The 16,508-nt window shown below is 43.1% G+C and overlaps 1 protein-coding gene across 1 annotated transcript; it reads right to left on the reverse strand.

The window, feature by feature from the left end:
• Positions 1–4,953: 4,953 nt before the first annotated feature.
• Positions 4,954–7,779, reverse strand: cited4b (Cbp/p300-interacting transactivator, with Glu/Asp-rich carboxy-terminal domain, 4b). The gene is made up of 2 exons (XM_051406830.1): positions 7,563–7,779; positions 4,954–6,616 (listed from the first exon to the last, which is right to left on the reverse strand). The coding sequence occupies exon 2, from the start codon at positions 6,605–6,607 to the stop codon at positions 5,855–5,857; it is 753 nt and encodes a 250-aa protein (XP_051262790.1). The 5' UTR covers positions 6,608–6,616; positions 7,563–7,779; the 3' UTR covers positions 4,954–5,854.
• Positions 7,780–16,508: the final 8,729 nt, after the last annotated feature.

Genomic DNA, 16,508 nt, shown 5'->3' on the forward strand with positions numbered 1-16,508 from the left:
TCAGTATGTATAAAAGGAAGTTTTGCGGGCTTGCAAATCAGTCACAACGGTGAGAAAAAAAAACGAGTTTCTCTGTTCTGTGCTTCAGGTGTTATGGCATAGAAATGCAATATTTTCTGCAGAACCAGCCTGGCACGTTGCACTCTGCAGAAGTGTGGGCACAGTTAGAGAGAAACAATAAAGAAATAAGGTGCTCAGTCCACCACCTTCTTTCTAGCTGATACTAGAATTCCCAGCATGCCTTTGGGCTGTGAGTTGTGGTGCTCTCAGTAGGGGTTAAGGTCCTGTTGGCCTCAGATCCTAGTGTGCCTGTGAAAGCCCTGAGGCCTCACTTATAAAAGAATGTATTTGAATTTCTTTGTTATGTTGATCTTTGTGAGATGTTTCCAGATTGTGCAAACTTTTCGCTTATAATGCATTACGTGTATCATCAAAATGCTTGAAGAAATGTGAGTATACATCAACACGCTACATTCTGTACTATAAGATTTGTCTGTTATTGATCAGTCGTAGAACAAAACTTCTGAGGGTTTATATAACCTAATAATAAGGTATGGGAAAAAAATGTCATCACACCTCAGAGGAATCATACATAATTTTTTAAACCAGTGTTTTGTGCGTGAATCACACACAAACAGCCCGGTACAACAAATGATGTGCACGCGATTTTCCCTAAGATTCATTCATATACATTGATATTACAGTATATGGAGATTTCACCAGCAGGATAATACTTGTAAAGCCTGACAAGAACTGCTCTCTTGTATTAATTCCACCCCCAGCCTATAGCCTGTTACTCTGTCTTTGGTAGCATGTGCATGCCACTGTCACCAGATTAGCACGCAGGCTTAAAGCCCTGCTTACAAAGACACTGTGTACAGATCATAGCCTGTGCTAATACTGTTTCCCTCTATTCTAACCTAAGAACCTGTAACTCCCCTAGGCGAGCCAAAATCATTTCCCCACTCACATTAAACAAGTGAAATAAAGGGGACACATCAATATGACCTTCTGAAAAAGCTTTGTAAAATACTGGCTTTTGTGATGCTTGTTATGTTTAATCTTTGTTGAGACTGCCGGATTCATAGCCTTGCATTGCCAGACCAATTTGCAATTGCTCACAGATTCGTCTGGGTCTAAGGCTACCAGATTCACCTTTACATTATATTGTATAGTGAGATGTAATAACTGAAACAGGATGGTTCATGTAACACATTGCTGACACTGTTTTTATTGTGTTACATTGCACAAGTATTGCTGTGAAATGTTAGTATTTCCTTGTAGTCTGCTTGGCTGGTTTTGACACATCAGACTGCAAAACAATAGTTTGACAGCTACTTTAAATTAATTTCAATGCTGGAATTAGTTTGAAACACATTATAAAACCATTTTTCCATCTGGTAGTCCGTGCAGTTAAAAGGCTAACAAATAAAGGACTTTTTAAACAATTTAAAACATTTGTTTGTAACCAGCTCAGCTCTACTGTATATGTGCTGACACCAAGGTTAACTTTCTGCCACTACTGCGAAACCACAGCTCTGCTCAGTTTGGCTCAACTGTGTAAATCACACAACCCTTAAATATTTACCACCTTTAGACATTGTTGGGACACCTCAATGTGTTTGAGCTGGCTCGACGGAGAAGTGTCAGCTCTGTGCAGGAAAATAAATTATTTACACCCCCTCCTTCTACTTCAAAGAGCTGGCAAACCATTCAACCCCAGATTTGGGGAGGGGGGTCGGCGGAGGAGTTGCCAGTCACTAGGCAACCTATGTGTCACCTGCCCCGACATGCCAAAATCAGCCACTTACCTCTGGAGGCTGCATTCACAAGGTACATGACTGCATTTAAAAGCCTCCTCAGCTGGGTTCATATGGAAAACAAAACAAGTACTGAGACACAGCTAAACTATGTGGCTCCGGGAAAGAAAGTGTGATGTGATTATATTGCTTTTTCCTTCGTGTTGGAAAGAGGAAGAGTTTTAGAAGACGCTGAGCTTTCCTAAAAAGGCCGGGAGCAGAATCCAACAGAGCAACATCTGAAAAGGCCTGTTGCATTTAAATATCTGTGATATGTTTGCTTTTTTTTATGACAGGGAGGGAAGAGCAGCATCCAATAAGAATACACATCAAGTGGAGATACAAGGTGACTGATCAGCTAGAAAATCAGGAAGTTCGGCTTGTGTAACATGTCCACTGAATGAACCCTGCCCTGAGGGATCTGCTGTTTATTTACCTCCTGCCAGCACACACACACACAGACACACACAGACACACACAGACACACACCCAAGGTTAACACAAAACATGCAAAAATCCTGCAAACTTTCTTGTTAACACTGACAAGTTTAAACACGTGCCCTCTTAACACAATATTCACACACAGAGATAAAAAACATGCCCCTTGTTGTCAATAAATAACCCATCCAGTCATCTGGGAAACTCAAGTTTAGTTCTCACTTTCATTATATATTTCACACTTTGCTTTACAGTTATATTCACACTGGGGGAATCTTGCCTTGACTACTTCTTTTTAAATCTTAAAATAAGCACTCCAATGAAAGGTAATTATTATTAGTAAGGATTCCGTTTAGTCATACTGTTTCGACATTACAAATCTCCAGTATATCTCTATGAAGTAACATTTTCTGGATGTTGTTTTACAAATGGGATTTTCTCATTTACACCGATAATGGATCCAACCACAATCTACCAACATACTGTGGGTGTAAGGATCATAATGACCACAGATGAGACAGAAATCCTTTATCTTCCCCTGGCTTCACACAGATATTGAGGTATCCCTGTTAGCCTGTTTGATCAGGTTGTGTGCTGATGCTGTGTGTGTGCATGTGAAGACCTGGCCATGCGTGACAACAGCAAATGACCACCTATCCATCATTGGCACTAGGTCCTGAGATTACCATGAGCTCAGGCTTGGCACCAGCTGGACCAAGGCCTGGAGAGACAGGACTAGATAATACGCAATGCATAGACATACAGATATACAGATATGAAGCCGAAGAGAGGAGTGTAATCTGGATTTGCATTTAGCACACCCCACATGGTGTTGTGGGGAGTGTTTATGGAATCATACAAGTGAGTTGGGAAAACCCAGGTAAGAAATCCCCAGGAACTAAAAAAAAGAAAATAAAAAAATCCCTCCACCTCATATCTTATTCTAAACTGGAGACATCCCTACATTTTCTCTCACCCCTCCTTATTTCTTCTCTCTTTCACTTTGTCTGTCTGCCTCTCTATCAGAATGTGGTCTCTGACTTATATTGAGAGAGCAGCGAGCTGCCACAGGAAGACACAGTATTGTGTTGAGCAGTTTGCTGTGGGTGGGCTGAAAACGAGTAAGAAAAACAGAAGTAACTGTAAACTTCTCAGGGTGTCCCACCCTGCTTAGCCTGCGTCTAGACTAGCCTCTGTGAGGCAGACGGCAGTCATAACAAGGGATTGGGAGAGCAAACAGGGCTGTTTGGCCTATAGAGTCACAATCAAGAACCAAAACCTCTGTATTTAATTGGGGCTGAACAAGGAGCTCACAGTGCAGCATACAATTATGAGATATATGAGGAGACAGAGTTCTGACAGTGTGCCAACGTGCCCCATGTGCCACACACCAGAAGACCATCTCACCAGATTGGCACTGAGTAAGGGACCTGCAACCGTTACTAAGCACTGTGCCAATGCGGTTGGCCTACTTATGAGCCGTTCTCTTGACAGTGTCAAGCCAAGAAAATCCACACACACACACACACACACACACACGCACCCGTAAGCGAGTCTTTGTTACTTGAAACAAGCCCGCATTCTGGCCAGGATATTTTAGTTTGGATCATCCATGATTCCACTGGACTAATGAAAATAGATGATGCTGCTTTAGGAGCATAGTTGACTCAAATATTGAGCAATCAGCAAACACTATTCCTGGTTGTGCACAACAACAACAGTGCTCTCATTTTCCCCTTGTTACTCACGATACCGCTAAAGATGCCTTTGTTGACAATGTGAAAAGCTAAATGTGGTGATGCCATTCCCAACATGACCTCAATCAAGCATTTTCATTGCCCGGAGGCACAAAACAATCCAACAAACTCAGCCACCGCAGAGAATCTCTTTACCCTCATTTCATAATGAATGCAATTATATGAGGAAAATTGTTTTACTCCTACAACTGGCTGTGGCTTAGACTGGAGAGGGGTTGTTTTGAATTTGCATAAGTAATTTGTTCAAAGTTATTGTTTAGAGTCAACAGTTTCTCTGACCATCCACTGGGAGAGCTAGGAAATGCAGCACTGTCTTTGAGTCAGGGCTTACAAGCTTTAAGTCAGTTAAACCCCCATCAAGGTAAGCATTCTTTGGTCATTTCACCTCCCCCAACCACACACACACAGAGACACACACTCACACTCACATTACTCTTTACACACAGAAGAAAGAAACAAATGTTTGGGGTGCTGCAGGGAAACCAGTTACCAGATGCTGCTTTTTGTAAAGCCACCAACCTTTGATGGAATATTTTGCAGTTACTGCAAACATTTGCCACCTATAATGTCAGTGCATGGCATTTAATTAGATAACCAGGGGGAAATGTTGAATAGTCTCACTACCTGAGGTGTCATATCAGATGTACACTGACATATAGTACGGTTCCTCTTGCTAACCAGCAAAGAACGTGTAATTATCACCACATGTCAATCATGCTCCCCATCATGCCTTTTAAGCAATGAAAAGGCCAAATAAAAGAAAAGATACTGAAAACCCTGGAGATTAGAATTGAGAATATATCTATCTAAATATAAATATTGTATCTGTTTAAATGTTTCCATTCCAGGCTTGAATGAAGCTGAGGTTTCCCCTTCACCCACAGGTTAACTTAAGCACTTAGCTAGCCCTCCACTGCCCGGGGGAAGAACTGTGCAATGAATGGAAAAGCAGGCCACACTTCTATCCAGGCCATCTTTATTGATCCTCAAAACCCCTTTTCACAAAGACCACCCCCCCCATCTTGACCACAAAAAAGGGGACAATATAAACAACCAATAAATAAGAATCTGCGCGATTAAGGCGGTTCTACATCTCCAATAGAACACAACAGTGTGGACATGTTGGAGTTATACAGCTTCATACAGTACAAGCAGTAGATTTTCGAGAACATCACATCTAAAAAGGCAGCACTTTACCAAAAGTGAACCATTTTTAAGATCTGGATGAGACTTCCATTCAAATGAGATAACATTGTACTTCTGTCTGACTTTTGTGATAGAAAATCCAGGCTCTTTTTAGATGACCTTGTCATCTGAGCTTATTTTTAATACTAGGCCAAATAGAATGGGAAAAAATTCATGAGCAGAGAACTTAAATTTAATTTTCTCCCCCATCATACTCTCAGGAAAAAAAATCATTAAAACCACTTGGTTCCCAAAATGGAGAAGGTGGTTTGTTCTTTATATCAGTTTTCTCAGATAGGAATAAATAAATACACCTTTTTACTGGTAAACTGTCATTAAGTCCAGGCTTGGAGGCTACACAGTGTTATAGCATTGTTCAGAGTGGCTTTAAGAATTTCAGCATTTCTTTATTACATTCATGTCCAGGAAATGGGAGCGGTGGAACCAGGCCATAAAGCCAGTCACCCCCTGGCCACTAGCACATCTGAGACTCAGCACTGTGTGTTCCCTGTGGGTATCCAGAGTTCTCTTCTGTGCACCCTGCCCCGCAACTTGGCTTCGTTGTACAGGGAGGTGCTCACAAAATAAAAAGTGAAGAGGCGAGCACCCGTCATCCATCCTGGACAATTCTCACTCTTCTGTCTCCATTTGTGCCCCTTTGCAAATCATGTCCTCTCAGCAACTAACAGTGCTGGGCTGCTGTTTGCTGACAAAGTCCGAGATGAAGTCAAACTCATTCTGGCCCAGGAAGAGTTCTGGCAGCTCCTGGACCCGGTCCAAGCCCAGCTCCATGACCAGCGAGGTCAGGACCTCCTCGTCAATCATATCCGCGTCCATGCCGTTCAGGGCCAGGGCCGGCCCGGCCATGTGCTGCATGTTAGCCAGCTGGGCTGGGTTCATGCGGTACTGGGTCGTGGGCCCCATGTGGTTCCCACCCATAGGCCCCAGTGGATGTCCATGGTACTGGGTGTTGAGTTTCTGCAGCTGCATGCTGGCCATGAGCTGCTGGGACGTTAACCCTCCATTCATGAACTGCTGTTGCTGTTGCTGTTGCTGTGGGTGCTGGGCTTGTTGCTGGTGCTGCTGTGGGTGCATGTGATGCTGCTGGGGGTGATGTTGTTGCTGCTGGGGCTGACCATTATACATCATGTTACCAGAGGTCATCTGGTGGTGACCCATCTGGGCCCCATTCAGTTGTCCATTCATGGGTCCACCCACCATGCCTTGCCGCTGCCTCATGGCAGTCTCCATGTTGGCCTGGGCACCTGCATAGTGCATCATCTGGCCATTGGGCAGCGCCCTCATGCCCTGCTGGTTGGCATGCTGCTGGTGACCTGCCTGCAGGCCGCCATTCATGCCCATCCTGTAACCGTGGAGACTGGCGCCCGCTGAGCTGTGATTCATGGGCATCATCAGATGGTCTGCCATGCCTCCTGTCTACGAGCAGAAAGAAGACACGGTTAGGACAATACAGGGGGCAACAAGATGTTTGGAAGCAGTAAAAACATTTAAGGGGAGGAGCAGCAGCACAAGACTGACATGGCATGGACATATACAGCTATCCATCTGAACCAGTATCAAACTAGTTAAGGCACCAACAATTGTGTTAGTGTGCAGTGCAAGACATTTGGCATTGCTGCGGTCCAAACCAATGTCATACTCAGCCAGTTACCTTCATGTATAGTGACCACACGCTTCACCTTCATTGAGATGAAACAAAGATGCCCCCCATATTTCCCCCATAATGTCACAATCCCTTCTCAACTTAAAACCACCGAAGATCGCTTCCGGGAAAGAAAAATATCTGCAAGGTTGTTTTGCTTATCGGCGACCACCTTACTCGTTTTGTTTAGTCTTCTTCAAACCTCCCCTCTTTGTGCCAATGAATGAACGCCCAGGTTGAAATTACAGGTTAACATACATTGTTTGGGTACTACATTTTTCAGCTAGATAATTCATGCACGACGGGATCGACAAAATACGAGGAAAAAACGCGTGCACAGCGTAATGCATTGGTTAAATCTCATCTATGTTGCATGTCAGCTGAAGCAGAGGGAAAAAACCTTGTTACATTTTACGCACGTAAGGTTGCAACAAAGAACACTGACATCATGCAACATCTCCCCAACAGCTGAATCACCACATTTTCTAAGAAGGCAGAAAATCCAACAAAGGCATCGCTTCTCTCCGACGACTTTGTCTCGATTTGTTTAAACGTTTGTATCCAATAATATTGTACGCTGTAGCCATAATATTATCCGTTCTGTTAATCTTCCGAGTTTGAAACATGGGAGTGCAAACAATGGAGCAGCAGCCCCTCAGACCACCACAAGACCAAAACCCCAATTTCTCCAACAAATACATCCGATAAAAAATCACTTACCCGTATCCGCTACGTTTTCACAAAGTTGCGCGACTTTGCTTCGGCTCCGTCTTTTTCAAACAGTCCTCCCTCTGCAAGGCAAAGCTCCTTTGAATTAGAGTATATATTCCACAGGGTTACGCTTCATGCTCAAGCGGGGACGGTGTGCACAAAGACTGCCGCATCAGATCTTGAAACGACTGCCTATTTTCTGGGTCAACTCAGGGATTATGTACATCTAAAAAGCTCAGAGGAAGGCAGTCGGGGAGAGGTGGAGCCTCGGTCCTGCCTCTTCTTTGTTCCTATTGGCCCTACTTAATATAATTGTGCATGGGCGTAGAGAAGAAAAAAAAGGGCTGTTGGAGAGCTTTGACACAGTAGCCAATTTAAATACCCTCCTCCCCACTGTTTGAAAGAATATTTGGACATCTTGTTTGTCTTCACAAGTAACTGCTGCTGTTGTGGTGGAATTATGATATAAATAAATATTAAAATAAAAGGGAGGCATTAAGTTTTATTAATTAGATAGATAGAGAGTGTATTATTGATTTTTTTTGTTTTTGTTTCTATGTTTGAATGAGTCAGCATGACTCCTTGTTTTTGCCAGTGTGTGCCAGACAGCATAACATCGGTGTTGAAATTTGTGTTCCCAACTTGTCTGCACCTTCTTATCTATTTGGCCTGTGTGTATGTGCTGCAATGGTGTTAGCCTGGTATGTGCATGAACATCTCCAAGATCACCGAGAACACTGTTGGTCCATGTGACCCACCAGTCTGCTGTGTGTTCGCCTCTGTGAGGCAGTGGAGGGAGGGCAGAGGAATGTAGCCTGTGTGCTATTCTAGGCCACACTGGCTGCAGCAGTGTAACTACCGCTGTGCATGCATGTGTGTTCGCCTCATTTACGTGTGCGGAATATGGATGCAGGCATGTGTGTATGTTTCTGTATTTGTGTGTACCTCCACTCTGCAGATGCACACGTCTCTCGATTGCCCACTTCAGGACAACGACCTCTTGCCTGCAATTGCAAATGAATGGAACCACTTTGAGAGAGCAAGCCAATCTATTGTCCAGGGAATTTATCTGTAAATGGGCAACCCCTGGCAGGCGTTTGTCATTGTTTGACATTGTCCGGCCACTTTAAGCTAGTGTTAATAAGCCACTCCCAGGTGTGGGTACTATCTGAGAAACTCACCCAGCCAGTCAGTCCAAACAAAACACACAATCAACATGAGTTTCTGTTGTGCTGTGATGAGTGCTCTTTTAGGTGAGCATGTGTTCTGTGCAAGGTTACAGCAGTCTGGGACAATATGAGGAACAAGCATTTTAAAATGCATCAAAACAGTCTTTATTTTTATCCCAGGGCCAAAAGCTCTTAATGGTGTCATTTGCATTAGAGAGTGCAGGCAATGTGTCCAAACCTTCTGGAGCTCACCAATCACATTACTGCATCTGTTTAAAACCCAAGATATTTGCATGAAATCCCAATCAGCCATGATTGTGGTGGAAGATATGCATTTTGTAATTGTATATTCATTGAATGGGCTTATGTTATTGTAATTAAATGGAGAATACACTGCAGTTTTATCCCCTAAAATGTATTTTTTTCTGTATATTGTGCATGTGTCACAGATTTATCCATATTGCTGTCTTTGTTGGGGGGGGGGGTGTTCACACACCTTGCCTTGAGCCCTTTATTGATCTCTATGCTTATGTGCCTGTGTGCATGTGTGTTTTTATTTCAGAGATAAAGAGTGAGAGAGTTCATGAGACTGTGTTTATAGGAGCAATAGGCTGGAAGTGCTTCCATTCCAAGCCTGGACGCACCCCTCCACCACAATGTAAAACATGCCAAAAAATGCTGCTGTTGCAGGATGGTTTGCTTTCACACAAGTTTCACCCTCAAACAGGATCTGAAGAATTAGTAGTTTAGCTTCTCATGTGTGTGTTCTCTGCCAGTATGTATCCACTTTTTTAGCTTGTGATGAGCTATACCCCCTATAAAAATGTTGTGATAGCAGACAACAATGTAGCTTAATTGCTTTGCCAGAATACTATGTATAACTCTGCATTTCCAGAGGTTTCTTCCATTTTTCCCTGAAACGAGGGTCTAAGGACAGTGGGTGTTGAATGTTGTACAGATTATAAACCCCACTGAGAGAAATTATGACTTGTGATTTTGACCTATATAAATTAAATTTGACTTGACTTTTGACTTGAGCTGAACTTGGTTGCAACAGTTGGTGCATCATCATAGGCACTCTATATGTAATTCCCAATGTCTAAGGGAACTTCCAGCTATTATATTATCGACCATAAAGACTACAAAACATCTAGCTGACGCTTACAAGTCCTCGAAGACAGACAGTCTGTAGACATGTAGAGGTCAATGTTCAGTGCCCCTCAACAGGATCTGCTGGTGTGGGGAGAGCCCCCTTAGAGCTAAGGAACCCACTGGAGTGTAGTGGAGTGTAAGACTGGTGTTCCAATCATCGGAATTGCCTGCTGGAAGATACATTGACTAACAGCTTCTGCAAGCTGGTAGAGGAGGAACTAATGGAAATGTAACACCCAAAAGTGAAGAACAAGAAAATGGTGGAACAAGATATTCAATCTTGCAGTCAGGCCACATACCAATGCTGTTTGGTGTGTCTCTGTTAGATATACCCTTCTGTACAGTATCTCTACCTGAAACATACAAGCAGTAATATAAATGTACATTTTTAGAACTTCTTGTAATGCTTTATTCTAAACCCTGTTTATTTATGATAGTGTTGATAAGTTTGAACCCATTTTAGTGTCAGAGCACACTCAATCTGCACAGTAATACCACTTTCTATGTCCTGTAGGCTGAGATGAATAACTCATTCTGTGTCTACAGAACTAGGTGAGTAGATGGACAAACTTACAGGCAGCTACCCTTTACACTACAGTGATCACCTACCACTGAACCAATCACCCAAGCAATCTTTAATCCCTGTCACCATCAAGTAATAGCCACTGATCTAAGTCCAACTGACTCAACCCTACCTACCTGACTAATCCTCCCAGCACTGCCTCTGCCAGTAATGACTGGCAATGTTAGCAATGAACAGAGCCTTATGGCTGGCATAGACACATGGCAACCATATCACTGAGTACTCAGGAAATGCTGCCACATCCTTACAATAAGTTTGTTTCACATGTATCATCGGATTGCTTGTATAACCATTCCTTATATACTTCTCAAATAAAACAAATACTCACCATATGGGTTTGAATACATAGGAATTAATATACAATGTTTTTGGACCATGTACACACAGGTTTCAGCCTGTAATGGAAATATAAATAGTTTAAAGTATCTACTTCTGCTACTTCTAATTGTGGTGATCTATGACTTTAAGACTTTTCACTTGTGGCACTCACCGGAGTCAGCCAGACTAACATAATCACCTAAACACTTGAAACATAAAATGTAAATGGTGATGTTAATACACTTTTAAAGACATCACAAACGTTTTTGCTCTATATTGTAATTCAATACATGAATGAACTATGAACTGTATAAACTATGAGTCAGTTTTGCTAACTTTAAACCTATTCTGTTATCATTGCTACAAGCCATCAACATGAATGGACAGTCACCTTATTCAACAGGACAGAGTGTATCCTAGTATGTAGATTTCCCCTGAGATGTGAAACTAAAAGTCAGTTTGCCTCTCTCTCGCTGTGGGGGAGGGTTGTTATTGTTCTGGTAAATGAGAGAGTCTCTATAAATACTCCCAAGGCTTCCTTCTCCGTCTCAACCACCAATCAACCGTCACTGTTCAGCCGAGCAGCTGAGAGAGAGAGGGCAATAAGCCTGAGTCAAGGCTAACGGGGGAGGGTCTGACTCAAACATACTCTGGTGGAGAAGTGGGTGAGGGACTTTGGAAGTGAGGGAGGGGGAGAAACCTGGTAACTGCCACTCACAGACATGAGGCCACAAGTGGGGGTAAGGCTTAAGTGAAAGTAGTGATTTGGTGGGGTGGGGGGTGGGCACACCGTACCACATTAAAGCGGCTTTCCAACAACTTCTGTGATTGTACCATGAGAAGTTAAATGAACTTTGGCACTCTAGAGATACACTTGATTGGCCTGCTTTTACACACTCATTTCATGCCACTCGATAAGGCCTAGAAGTCCTGATCTCTATATGGCTCCGAGAATGAAGTTGGGAAAAAAGGGCTCACAGTTTGTTTGTGTGGAAAAGTTTGCATGTCGGTTTCTACCACCACTGAGGGCTTAACGGTGAAACAACAATTCCGTGTTAGTACATTTTATACAGAATGGTGAGGCAGAATAACAAAACAACAATCAATAAAAGGGGCTCATGATTACCTTACTGCATGCGAGGTGACCGCCAGCGACAAAAACTGTTTAATTGAATTGTTTTCTATTAGAATTTCCAAACTGGCCCGCTGTTTTGAACAACTTCACTGCACTGTTTTGGACTTTTGGTGTTGGAAGTGCTGCATATGAATGAGGAATGGTTGATTCATGCAGTGATATGAATACAGGATACCTCCATTATAATAATAATAACTACAAAAAGTTAAATAAGGTGGCAGCTGGCTGGAGGGCGATCGCCAGGGAGCAGTTTCTGGTAATCACCAATAACAATGCACTTGTTGTTCGCTATATTTTATGTCATTTCCAGCAAAGAAATATCTAAATTTCCCAATAAAAATGTGTTTTCTGCTTACAAACCTAGCAAGTAATAGCCTAGCTTTTACTACTACCACACTTGTTCTTCAGTCGGATCTCCAGTGCACAGCTGATAGGTATGTGGTTTGTTGACATACAACGCTATGCTAATGCTATTGGACACTCGCATGCAGTTGCAGGGAGTGTCAGAGGAGATACTGTCCAAACTTGTGCTGCGTTATCACTATTTGTCTTATTTATTCACTATTCTCCTACCCCTATCCCAGCAGGCTTTTTGCCCCTAACTCAAAGTGTGGCGATTTTCCCTTTAGACATGGTCAGATGACATGTTGTGTGACTTTGTTAAAGCATACAAGGGCCTTGAGTGGTAGAAGGAAAAGAGTTGTCATAATATCTAAAAGAACGCTCCTGTTAGCAGAGAGAGTCGAGACTGTGAAGGGATGTCTGAAGCACCAGATAACCATTGAAACAACAACCCCACTACAGCTGAGAATTTCCAGCTTACTTATCATGATAGAAAATACATGATAAGTGGTATTGGTGCCTGCAGGTGTTCACGCACTCCAATGACCTAATGCAAGCTATACAAATAGGACTGGAGTTCTCCCTGGTTTCATGTATCCCATCTTGGCTCATTACCAAGCAATGTCAGTCATTTAGAGCCAGCACCACAAGCCCACTGCCTGCATTTCCAAGCAATACCATTCCTCAGCATTTACTAGCCTGAGGGATCATTGTCGACACAAACACTAATCATGTCCTCTTCACTGCACTTCCTGCCTTACAGCCACTGATGACGTTTCCAGTTACCTCCAGGAGCATGCACATACAGCACAGGAGTGAGGGGGGGGGACACACAGTCTGAATGGACAACAAGAGCCTGCACAACCCGTCAAACAAGTAGCTACTATGGAAGGAGGGAGTGGGAGAGAGTGGGAGAACACCGTGACGATGTGAAGAATGACCTATTAATCATTCATTATCTCCCAGCACTGTTAATGAGGTGACGACTCTTAAATAATTAGCAATGTGACTGAAGCATATTTCCATAGCAGTAGCCTGAGGACGTGGAGGGCATTGGGGACGAGTGGGGAAGGGAATATGGGATGCACCAGGCACAAAAAAGAACAGCCCCCACACCAGCTTAGCAAACAATAACTATCCTGATAGGGGGCTCTGGGAGGCATGGACAGAGAGATAGAGATAGACAGAAGAGAAGAGAGATAATGAAGCTGTACACAATATTGAGACAAGAATGAGCCATGGAGGAAATAACACTTTGAAATAGTTATGTCTATATGTAGTGGGCGTTTAAGTTGTTCACCCAGCAGCCTTCATTATCTGTCTGTCTCTTTTCAAGAGGGGCAGGCCAGGGCCTTCAGGCTTTTCTACCACACAAGTCAACGGGGAACTGTAGGCAAGCGAGCACCCCAGCCTGCCATGGGCCTATTCATCTTGCACAAAACACACAAAAGAGCAGACCATGAGCCACATTCTTGACATCCAACCTCATCACCCCCACTACCCTCCCATCCCTGGCCCTGACTCGCGCCCCTCCCCCAGTGCCTCACACCAGCCAGGGCAGACAGGAGCTGCTATGCTACGCTACCTAACTGGCTGGTTGGAGTTGTTTGGTGGAGGAAGGGATGCATGGAGGGAAGGGAGGGTGTGGGAGAGAGGGGGCAGGGATGTTTTCTCTTCAGTCAGCTAATTGACTCACAGATGTCAGGAGGAGTCGTGTTTGTGGCAGGGCTAAAGCACCCAGGGACACTTTTCTCCTCCACAAACAAACATAACACCTATGCACATGCACGCAGGCAAAGATTGAGCACACACCTGCACGTATGATTTGCACATGTACCTGTGGCATTACCGTCTGTTTCTCTGTGTTTTTAGGCAGGAGGATTAAGAATGGCCTTTTTTCACTTATCCAAATCTCAAGGTGTAAATATAACTGAGCTATAAGGTAGTTCTGACTCTCTCAGCCCTACAAAAACACCAGGAACTAACAGCCTTTTGCAGACAATAAGAATCTGGTTTGTTCTGGGCATAATTTCATTTTTCTGTTCACCATCTGGGGAGCCTCTGTGGCTGTCAAGCTGAAGCAGGTCTCATCTACTGATACATTGGAGCAATAACACTTGAGGCAGTTCAAACGCTGTACAACCTATGATATGACCTATTTTCAAGCCAAAGTTTTCATGTCATGCCATGTTTGCACACTGCAATTTCATCTCCTACATGTATGCACTGCAGAATTCAAATTCTTCTCTGAACACCCAAACCACTGACAGCTGTGTATGTGTGTGTGTGTGTGTGCATCTGTCATCATGTTCACGTGTTTGTGTGTTCCAACTAGACTGCTAAACAGCTGAGCCCAAATTGAAAGTCAGTGCTGTCATTCCCTATATTTACCAAATGACTCACTCACAGCAGAAATCTGTTTGGGCACACAGTTAGTATTCAAGCAGTTGGTTACAACATCTTTGACAGCAGAAAAATAATTAGGAGGGAAAGTGTGGGTCAATAAGAAAAATATGGCAGAATTACAGTGGTGGACTGCTCATACGCTAAAAAACAGGGTTGAATAAAATACTTTTAGTCTCTGGGGTGGTGATAAAAGTACAGCCAAGTTCTAAAAGGCACAATGTTGCATAGATTGTATTCAATAACAGTTGAGGGATCTGTACATTTTCCGAGATATTCATCCTCCAGAGGGACATTCAAGAGAGCAATCATGCTGTACTACCAAGAAAACACAAATCATGCATTATTGAGTTCCCCCAAAAGCTCTGTGCCTGCACTGCCTGGATGAAGTTCCCCCTGTGGCCTTTGTCCATTGGTCTTCCCATCATGAGGTCTGTTAATGGTGGAGCTATATCCCGCTCCTACGTGGGTGCTGACAGTAAGACGTCCCTGCAAGGAAACAGCTAGTTCTCCTTCCTGACCGGGCAGACTATCTGCGTTACACCACCATCACTTCTAAATGTTGAGCAATGTCCTTGTACACATGTCTTAGCGGGTTGACACATATGCTGTACATACACATACACAGGATTCAGCACAGACACACAGGCAAAGCCACTGCCCACTAGAGCTGCCTATAGTCTGCCTGTCCTCTTCCTGTTTTTCCACTCACCCACACTGTTGTCACTGGCCAGGAAGCTGTGGGAGAGATACGCATGACAAAGTCTCTCTTTATTAAATTGGCAGAGTGTCTGTAGTGCTTTTGGAGTCCCTGTATGTGTGTCTATGTCTATTTGAGAGAGAAGGAGAAAGAGAGAGAGAGAGAAAGAGAGAGAGAGAGAGAGAGAGAGAGAGAGAGTGAGAGAGAGAGAGAGAGAGAGAGAGAGAGAGAGAGAGAGAGAGAGGAAGAAGAGTAAGCACTAGAGAGATGGGGGTGGGGACCTAAGCCAAGGGCTAGAGGCTTATCCAAGATCCACTCTAGGCTCATCCTTGGATATTGCTGTTTGAAACCATGAATCAGGAACAGAGGATAAAACAGAATAAAAACCAAAATATATCCATAACAATATCCATCCACTGCAAGAAACTGTCTAATAACATTTTTAGATACTAATTTATTAGATACCTGAACAGCATGTTCAAGCGTTTTACTAGACTAATATGAATATTATCCAGTGAATATAATATATGTAGTGCAGTAATGAATTAATTGCTATTTATACATACAACAAACACTAGCAATCATAAGCAGAGAGTAGCATGGCAGAAATATTGGACAGTTCATTTCAATGGAATAATGATAAGTGGATTTGTGGCACTATGCTTTTGCACAGACTTTAACTTTGGTAAATTTGTGCCGTTGACCAATTGCAAACCATCTTAACAATGACCTTGCTGACCTTTGAGAAAACAGCGACCAAAATAGAGGAGTCAACCATATTAGCTTTGTCCAATTGTGTATTACCCTGTTTTGTCATAAACTGCTCTAGAAAATAGTTGAGTTGTGAGCGGATGGATAGCTTACAGCTAGGTTACCATAGGCACAGCAGATCTGTCAAGCTTTGGTTTTCTTAATGTACAAACAGTGTGCACAGGGTTCTAAAAGGTGAAATACTTTGTATCTAAAAGGTTAGGCACATTTCCATAACGAAAAACACAAGAACAAAAGTGTAAGCAGGCGTTAAACTCGGTTTATCTGCTCTATGTAAGATGCTGATGTTAGCATACCTGCCTGAGTACCATACTACCTACAGTAGTAAACTCGCATAATTTCCAAAAAGGTAATGAGCACATCAATTGCTAACTATATTATT

This window comes from Dicentrarchus labrax, unplaced genomic scaffold, assembly GCF_905237075.1.
Source record: "Dicentrarchus labrax unplaced genomic scaffold, dlabrax2021, whole genome shotgun sequence".
Taxonomy (NCBI): domain Eukaryota; kingdom Metazoa; phylum Chordata; class Actinopteri; family Moronidae; genus Dicentrarchus; species Dicentrarchus labrax.

Excerpts from the sequence above, each read along its gene's own strand:
- cited4b (XM_051406830.1), bottom strand. The coding sequence starts at position 6,607 with ATGGCAGACCATCTGATGATGCCCATGAATCACAGCTCAGCGGGCGCC.